This window comes from Berghia stephanieae, chromosome 1, assembly GCF_034508935.2.
Source record: "Berghia stephanieae isolate SIO BIC M18660-M18661 chromosome 1, UCSD_Bste_1.3, whole genome shotgun sequence".
NCBI classification, from domain to species: Eukaryota; Metazoa; Mollusca; class Gastropoda; order Nudibranchia; family Aeolidiidae; genus Berghia; species Berghia stephanieae.
Genome location: NC_088360.1, coordinates 39,114,769 through 39,124,826, shown reverse-complemented (window position 1 = coordinate 39,124,826; position 10,058 = coordinate 39,114,769). Strand labels below are relative to the sequence as shown.

The 10,058-nt window shown below is 37.9% G+C and overlaps 1 protein-coding gene across 1 annotated transcript in view; it reads left to right on the top strand.

Moving 5' to 3' along the window:
- Nucleotides 1–8,484, top strand: part of LOC144974258 (kelch-like protein 9) — a 9,220-nt gene extending 736 nt beyond the window's left edge. Inside the window, exons 2-3 of the mRNA XM_078917168.1 lie at nt 2,617–2,822; nt 3,550–8,484. Of these exons, the coding sequence (XP_078773294.1) occupies nt 2,624–2,822; nt 3,550–5,210 (1,860 nt within the window). The 5' untranslated portion in view covers nt 2,617–2,623 and the 3' untranslated portion in view covers nt 5,211–8,484. The remainder of the gene's footprint in view (nt 1–2,616; nt 2,823–3,549) is intronic.
- The last annotated feature ends 1,574 nt before the right edge of the window (nt 8,485–10,058 follow it).

Here is a 10,058-nt window from a genome sequence, read left to right as displayed (position 1 = left end):
TAAATCATTCATGGCTATAACTGGGAAATATTTCTTTGAATACGCCGACAACGGCGGGGGTGTGAGTTGCAAGTTGAGTACCCAGTTGAGAAAAACTCGAGATGTAAGAAGAAATGGAAAGGCACACAAAACACAGGGAACGGAGATGAGGTGGGAGTGGGCGGATTGCAGTCATTGTGTGTACTATTGATGTTTGTTATTGATGTTTCTTTGTGTACTTTGAGCACCCGTGTCGACGCAATAAAAGGTGGGTGAGAGGTGTGTGACTAGCCGATCAATATGTTGATACACTTTCACTCAGAACTACACTGTAGTATGTTATGCTTAGAGTGAGGGATGTGTGTCTCGTGGCTGATCAGATAATTAGGCCCAATGCGAAGTGAGATGGTGAAGTCTAAGGTTTACTTGAGTTTTAAGTGCATTTAGTGTCTGTCAGTAGTGCAGTTGGGATGAGTGGAAACAGAGGAAGAGAAGGTAGAATTAACCGTTGCATTGTTCTGACCTGCCTTGTGTCCTGAAGTAAGTGGGAAAGGGAGTGAGAAATGGTGGTTGAGGGGGTTACACGAATGGAAGTTTAATTCATGTCGTCTGATTTATTTACAAGGGGAATTAGCTCAAAACCTGGTCCTTGTGAGTTAAAAAAAATTCCCCTCAGTATTGCTTCGCTTCAAATTCCGTATGCATGGATATAGCGGGACTTGGATGCAACTGAGATTTTTTGCTGGTCTCACTATTTCCGTTGTATCTGAGTTCCACTGTATCATCTACTACAACCCCACTCCCACAACCACATCATCATCATCATCATCACTTCCACCACATCATTATCAGCATTACCACGTCTACAACCACCACCACCACCACATATCACTACAACACAACCACATCACCATCCTAACTACCATTACTACTGCAACCACTACATAGTCTCTACCACCACTGCTTCAGCCACTACCACATCATCATCATCATCATCATCATCACTACCCCAACTACTGCAACCACCATAACATCAATTTCATTATCAATACCACCACCACTGCAACAACTACCACATCAACATCATCATCACTACCACCACTACTAGAACCACCACATCATCAGAGTCATCATTATCAACATCATCAACACTACTACAACCCCACTCCCGCCACATCATCATCATCTACCACCACTATTACAACGACCCATCATCATCATACCATCACTACAACACAACCACAGTACTATCATCATAACTACAACCACAACTGCAACCACCATATCATCATCATCTCTACCAGCACTATTGCGGCCACTACCAAATCATCACCCTCATCATCATCAACATCACTACACCAACTTCTGCAACCACCATAACATCAACTTCATCATCACTAACACCACTATTGCAACAGCCACCATATCAACATCATCACTACTACTTCTACTAGAACCACCACATCATCAACATCACCACAGTGATGCCAAAACTCCGGTTTCATCAGAAGAATATCCGGTCTGGAGCAAATCATTCTGGGTTACAGGCAACCTGTCATATTCTGGTGAGGTCAAATTGTTCCAAGGATACCCCCCCCCCCCAACTCTAGTCACTACTAATACAACCACCACCACCACATCATCATCATTACCACTACTACTACAGCCACCACCACCACATCATCATCTGTACCACCACTACTACTACCACCACCACCACCACATTATCACTACTACCACTACTACAATAACCACATCCACCATATAATCATCAATACCACTACTACTACAAGCACCACCACATTATCATCACTACCACCACTACTACTACTACTACAACCACCACTACCACCACATCATCATCACTACCACTACTACTACAACCACCAACACCACATGGTCCTCACTACCACCAGTACTACAATCACTACCATTAGGTTTTGGAGCTTTCATCATCCATCATGGCTTGTGCTCATGAGCATGTTGTCAGTCAGCTGTCTCCACAAATCACAATCCTCTGCGATGCCCATGAAATCTGTGTTGCTTTTTAAATCACATTTCGCCATTCTTAGGTTATTTAGATATGTCATTCTTTGTCTTTCTCTAACTCTCTTTCCTTCAATCATCCCAGATGTTACCAACTTTTCTATTCCGTCTCTTCTCCACATATGCCCCAGAAACCGTAACTGGAGCTTTACTTCATTTGAAATAAGGAAACTTTGAGATTGTATTTGGGCATTGTGTTTATATGTCATAATATAGTTCTAATCAATTATCTATTTAGAACTATACATAAAAATTATATTTAAACAATGCCAAATACCATCCCAATTCCCTTTTCTTCTGTGCGGAAATTCCTCTTTTGACATTGAAATTCCTCAGAGTGATGTCTGAAATTCCTGTGATACGAATTTAAAGTTGGCATCTGTGTCATCATCATCACAACCATCACTACTACAATCCCACTACTACAATCCCACTCCCACCACATCATCATCATCATCTACCACCACTATTGCAATGACCAACAACACATCATCATCATTACCACCACTACTACAACCACCACATCATCACTACCACACAACCATATCACCATCGTTATAACTACCATCTAATAACTCATTTTCTTTTCAGGTGTTAGATGCCTGGTAAACTACTTCAAGACCAGAGAAAAAAGCGAAGAATAGACATAATGGCAGAAGGTGGTGAGATGTCAGAGGCCTCTTCCACTGATGTCTTCAGGATGGAGGAGAGGCCAGAGCATGGCATGAAAGTTTTACAAGGGCTAAACAAATTAAAACAAGAAGGCATACTTTGTGATGTTACTCTCATTGCTGATGGTAAGATTTGATTTAATATGTCAGGGTTATCAGTGGATGTGTCAAAGGAGGACAGTAATAATAATTGTTTCTTATAGACATCATCAACCAAGAGGCTCTTGGTGTTTTTAGATAAACACAACATTTTTTAAAAGAAATAACAAAATGAAATTGAATATAAGCTTCAATTTAATTACAAAAACAGATCAAATGAACGAGCAACAACATTTACATTAAAGAAATAACATGACATCAAGGATGGGATTTTTTCAATGATTTCTTAAACACACAATGATCAGATGCTCTGTGCAATGGTGTTCCATACAGGCAGACCTAATGGGAAAAGGACCTTGTTCTCGTCTTTGTGAAATATCCAACGGGTGGGGTTATTTGAGGATTGCAGAGATCGGGTTGTTGAATATTTCTTAAGGAGTTCTGTAAGGTAGGGAGGGGCAATGTTTTCCAGCAACAATAAACTATTACACATGCTCTGAACTTGACCCTTTTTCTCAACAGGCAACTAGTGAAATCTTTGAAGCAGAGGTGTGGCAGATTCAAACCTCTGCTTTTGAATTTTGAAAGATGAATCTGGCAGCATTATTTCGTACCACCTGAGCTTAATCAGTGTTGTGATTATATATTTATGTAAATCTTTAGGAAACATAAAAAGATCTGAAGTTGAGGTAAGAGCACCTCATTTTTATTGATTTTTATAAATAATTTTGATTGATTAATTGTTTTTCCTCAGGTACCCGATTTAATTGCCATAGAGTCATCCTCGTGTCCTGCTCAGACTACTTCCTGTCCATGTTCACCAGTGGTATGCGTGAATGCAATCAAAAGGAGATAGAGCTGAAAGGTATCACTGCTAAAGGCTTAGAAAAAGTTCTGGAAGTTGTCTACACCTCCACAACCACCTTAGAAGGAGATGATATATTTGATGTCATAGCAGCGGCAACACACCTTCAAGTTACTCCAGTTATTGAATTCTGTGAGAGAAATTTTTTAAGTGGGATGAATATGACAAACTTTTATGACTTTATCAACACAGCCAAACTGTACAGTATGCATAATGCTTTAAAACAGATTGATGTATTCATAGCTCGTAACCTGATGCAGATAGCAAAGGAAAATACTCTTAACCTTTTAACTTATGACCAGATGGTGAGTTGTTTGAACAGTGATAAATTGTGTTTTCGTGAGATGGACATTTTTCACATTACTTGGGAATGGCTTCGTATGGAGCCAAAACGTCTGGTTCATGCTCCAGCACTCATGAAGCTGATTCGTTTTCCCCTCATTAATCCTGCTGATTTAGTGCATCAAGTTCAACGTGTCGACTTGATGATGTCCAACCCAGAATTACGTCAAATGGTTTTAACAGCCTTGAACTATCATGTTGTTCCACATTCTCAGCCATTATTAAACACTACATCTACAAAACTACGATCATATGTTGAGCGTTTAGTGAGCGTTGGTGGTCGTGAAATCCATCCTAATCCATGCTTACATGATGAATTGTTGGTTTTTGATTCTAAAATAACCTCTAGCAGTTTGTTAAACCGCCAGGAGATTGCGACTCTTCCCAGTGCATTAAGTCATATGCAGGTGTTAGTATACAATAATTTCCTTTATGTTCTTGGTGGGTGTACCACGCAGTGTGCACATGGTGAGTCGGCTGTGAATTCTGTCTTACGCTATGATTCCCGATTTGACACTTGGTTCCAGGTTTGTCCCATGTTAAATAAGAGGGCATACTTTTTCGCAGGAGCTCTGAACAATAAGATTTACTCTGTGGGAGGTAAGTTTAAGGATGGGAGTCTGGCAACTGCAGAATGCTATGACCCTGCTGAAAACACGTGGGAATTGATAGCATCAATGCCTATGTCATATCACGCTCATGCGGGGGCTACATTTGGTAATCATATTTTTGTATCTGGTGGCTATTCTGGCAATCACTTTACACCTGATATGCAACGCTACGATCCACAATCCAATTCCTGGGAGGATATGGCACCCATGCTCACATCTAGAGGGTGGCATGTCATGTGTGCGTCGCACAACAAACTTTTTGTATTTGGTGGCTGTAATTTGAATGTAAATCAACAAGCCCAGCCGGTGATGCAATCAGAATGTTACGATCCAACAACAGATCAATGGACTAATGTGACTCCTCTTTCTATTTCTCACAAGGAGGCTTCTTGTGTTGTGTACAAAGATCATATTTATGTCCTCGGAGGTTATAATGTTCAGACTAAAACGGGACAGAAAATGGTTAGCAGATATGATGTTTATACACAGATCTGGGAGACTGTTGGTGCATTGCCACGTAGTTTAACAGGTGTCGGTTATTGTACAATTAAACTTCCATCCTACGACCCTGAAGAACTTCAAGCAGAGTCAGACTAAAACCGCAATACGAGCAATTCAATGTAAGGTGTGATGTTAAATGTAAAATTTACTTTTTCATTTTCTTTCAAAATAGTAACGATATGAAATTTTAAAAAAGACAGACATTGTAATGATTATTAATAATAGTTTACAATCTCCATGTACTGGGCCTGTCCCGTGGAAAACTGGAAAAACAATATATCTTGAAAACTAGTTAACATTTCTTAATTCTCATAATTAAGAAATGTTGACTAGTTTTCAACACACACTTGTAGAGCAATCATTTTGGGAATTTCCGATAGATCACCATGCTGGGTGGGGTTCCTGACCTCCCATAGTGGGCAGGGAGGTACATACTGTGTCTTCTATCCCCCAATATCTGTTTTCCAACTTGCTTTCTGTCTTTGTCTTGGAATGAGATTACTTGGTTTTGTCCTGGCTCTGGCCGGATACCTTGGCTGGGAGGAAAACAGTCAAATGTATAGTAAGTTTTGGGAGATGATATTTTTTTCCTTGTAAATCATTTCTCTGTTATGCACTGTATTATGTTTTCTTTATATTATATATGATTTGTAAAACATTTGAGTGTATTCCTCTTAGTGGGGACATGCTTGTATCTTGATGAGACTTTTCGGTGATCTCAAACTAAGTAAACTGATAGTGTGCTGTTGGAATCTACATCTGTTTCCTATTTGAATCAATTCCCCTTTGTCTTACTTTTTCTTGGGTGCTTTAATTGTTATTCTTGAACTTTTTACTATCCCATTGTCTTCCTATTTACTGGCGCTGATATGACCTCAATGTGTTGCTAGCGCCGTAAAACCCTCAAAAAAAAAAAAAGAAGATCACCATGAGCATTGTGCATTGCAAATGGAACATGGCGGCTCAACAATCATGGCTACCCCTTTGAAAAAGTGGTCAAAGGTAGAGGTAAGATCTGTAATTCGGTTTCAGGCTGCAAAAGGTCTGAAACCTTGTGAAATTCACACTGAAATACAGTCAGTTTACGATGAGAAAGCACTGGGGAAGTCTCAGTCTCAGATTTATGAGTGGTGCAGTAAGTTCAAAACCGGGCATACAGATGTCCAAGACAAATTTCACCCAGAACCTTGTCTTTCTGCAAAAATGGGATAACACAAGTCGTGTTCATAAACTCATCCAAGCAGATAGGCGGCTTAAAATCAGAGAGAAATATCAGAATCATCAGTTCAGTTCAGTCTACCGTCCAAAGAATAGTCTTAGATGAATTTCACTATCGCCGTTTCTCTGCTTGATGGGTCCCGAAAGAGCTGACCTGTTGCCAAGATGAGTTGACATGTCTGAGACTGTTGAACTGCTATCCAAGCTGTTACGGGAGTATTGAACACTTCCAGTGACCTCCATCAGTATGATGAAGCATTCCTCAGTAGCATTATTACGGGTGACGAGACTGGGATACATCGCACTACCCCTGAGACAAAGAGGGATTCAATGATGTGGAAGTCTCCACCGCCCCTGAAAAGTTAATGGTTCAGCCTTTAGTGAAGAAAGTCTTGGCCACAATTTTCTAGGATGCTAAGGGTGTTCTGCTTTTTGACATTTTAGTTAGAACCAGGACAAACTCTCAATGCTAACAGGTAGAGGTAGGGACTGCCACTCTTGAGAAGAGTGTGCCGAAAAAGACCAGCGAGGTCATTTTGCAGCATGACAATGCAAGGTCCCACACTGCAAACACTATCAATGATTTGATCCAAAGGTTTGGCTGGGAGATTCTACCCCATCCCCCCCTCATAGTCCTGACTTAGCTCGGTCAGATTACCACTTGCAACTGGAAAGTGGTTCACTAGTGATGATGAGTTTGCGGAAGCTGTGAAAAACTGGTTGGAGTCTCTTGACGGAACATTTTTCAGGGTATTGTCTCCGTTGCCAAGCGATAGGGAAAAATGCGTCCTGTGGGATGGTGATTATTTAGAGAAATAAGCACTTTTCGAGTTATGTTATTTAAACATTTTGTCACAATAGGATTAAAATGATTGATTTGAATTACCTTTTCCAGTTTTCCATGGGACAGCCTTTGTAGTTTTTATCAGATCCGGATATCTGGCTTTGATAACAAAATGGGAGGCTGAGAATATTTGTACTTTGCTATTGTATCATAAGCTCGCTCTCTCTCTCTCTCTCTCTCTCTCTCTCTCTCTCTCTTTCTCTTTCTCTCTCTCTCTCTCTCTCTCTCTCTCTCTCTCTCTCTCTCTCTCTCTCTCTCTCTCTCTCTCTCTCTGTGCGCCTGTTTTATCTTTAATTTTTTAAATAAATAATATTTTAGAATCTTTTTCTTTTTTATTGACTAGTGCATTCAATGGCGGAACTATTCAAAATGTTTTGGAAGCGTTTTTAAATCTTAATTTAAAGCAAAACGGCATTTATTTGCAACTGGTCACACAAATGTAAATTTGAAATACTTATAGTGCTCCATGTCCTTCGTTGAATTGAATAAATAAATAGCAATAACGTGCTTGCTTCAGTTTAATTTACAAAGACATATGTGGACGTTTCGGTTTTCCCTTTGTCAACAAAACATGCGTATTGTGTTTTGTTGACAACGAGGAAATCTGAAATGTCCACAATATCTGTCTTCGGAGATTAAATTGAAATTTCCATTCCATTTTATTGCTATCATTTATTTCTTCAAACTGCAACATTTGCATTCAATGAATTGAGAATAGTTACAGAATATCGTCATGTGATTTGCTTCTTTTTTTTTTTTTACCTTAGTCGTTTAGTGCTTAATACCCATTTCTTTGCCAATAAGATTGTGCAAGAACATTTTTAAAAAAACTGTTACAGTGCATTCATTCCAATTTTATAGCTATGAATAGTACATAATTTGATGAACAGCTGTATTCAAATTTTAGTTAACAGCTCACTTGTATGTTAAACACCACTTGCAGCAGTCACAAGTATTTCTGTTTAAAAAAAATATTGTTAATGAAAATCGAAGGCAGGTATTCAAAAATATTATATAAAGTTTGACTGTAGTAATTTTCATTCATATTGTTATGGGGAGGGGGGGGGGGGGATGGGGTGGGCAGACAAAGAGATTGAAGCAGTGCTATGCAAAAGAGATTGTAGCAATGCTATGCAGTCAGGTTTTGAAGAAAAAAATTTATAACCATCCGAAGATTTTGTACAATAACTCCCAGGACTCAATTTTCTCTTTCATCACTTTTTGTTGAGTCACTATCTACGGGATAGATTCACTTGTGACATGTATGATGTTTAGTTTGAGGGAAAGAAACAAAAAATCCCCATAAAATTTTAAAAATTAGAATAGCCTGTTGAGTTTAAATGAGGATTCAAATGATATGTAACATTTTGTAAGAAATGGTAATCACTATATTATTCTACTTCTTGCTCTTTTTTTTTTTAATGTGGAGGAAAAACTTCTTATCATTAAAACATCATTTTATTTTAGTGAATACTGTGATGAGCATGAAACTCGAAATGTTGACAGCCAAAGATATAATATGTCAAAAAATTCAGTTCAAATTTTTCTATTTGTTTTCATTATAGACTATGACAATTGGAAAATACTAATCTACAACTCTAGGATCTTTCAGAATGAGTGCGAAAATTTATAAGCTTTGATATTGAAAGAGGTATTTGTTAGCAAATGTTTTATTATGGCAAATACCTATTTGGCTTAATGAAATGATAACTTATTTTATAAACATGTTTGTGTTGTTTGTTCCTAAAACATGCACACTACCCTTCAAAATCATAAGTCCCAAAAGAAGCTGATCTTGTTTTCTGTAGCATTAAATGGATAGATAGAATGAGAATGAAGTCACTGAAGATGCTCATCATATTGATTGCTGATTAGACATGAAAAGAGTATAGAATTGCCAGAAGTTAAAAGAGAATAAAAATGTTCCTGGTGAGTGAGAGATGAACCTTGGTTCTTTCTACTGCATCACCCAACTTTTGTAATGTCTTCAAATGAGCCATCTTCACTCATACTTGTTTTTTATCATGCTTAGCTTGATTATGGACCTATAAGTGCAAGTGATCAGAAACTATTCTTTCTGTGAGATCTAACAGACTCACTACTCATAGTATTATTAATAAGGCAGGGGTTGGGAAAAGAGAGGAAAGATAAATCAAAAATACAAAAACAAACCTGACTGTGCCATGATTCTAAATTGCACTAGGACATTTGCTATACATACTGAAACGATTCCTTTGTTGAGTGTTTAAAACGAGACTAAAATTTATTTTTAAAAAAAATAATAAGTTAGATATTGAATTAGATTGTTTTAAATGACATGTTAAATTCTAAAAATCCCTGTATTTTAAAAATCGTTTATGAGCTTTGAAGGTCAATTTTGGTAAGTTAAGTTTTATTTTATTGTAATTTTAATATTCGTGGTTGGTCTACAAGTCACAACTGTACTTGTATGTTTTCACTGTTATGTAATTTTAATTTTTCTCCATTTGAAAATGTGAACAGAAGATAATTAACGAAATTGATCACTTCCTTGCATAATAAATACCTTTATTCATATTAGTCCAGAATTGAAAATTTATAAATTGAATACAGATGATTGATGAGTGCAGAGCTTTATTTCAATAAATGCTTCTCATTCTACCATGAGCAAAATGCCTGATTGTGTGACAACAGTTGTGTCACTGGCATTTTATCCTGCAAGTATTTACAAACGTGGTTTTAATTAAATATGCCGTCTCTCTTTTGTTTGACCAAAGATAGTGTATTATATGTTTGGTTTAACAAAATGTCTTTAAAAAACATACAAACAACTGACCTCCCATAGTGGGCAAGGGGGTACATACTGTTTCTTCTATTCCCTTATATCTGTTTTCCAACATGCT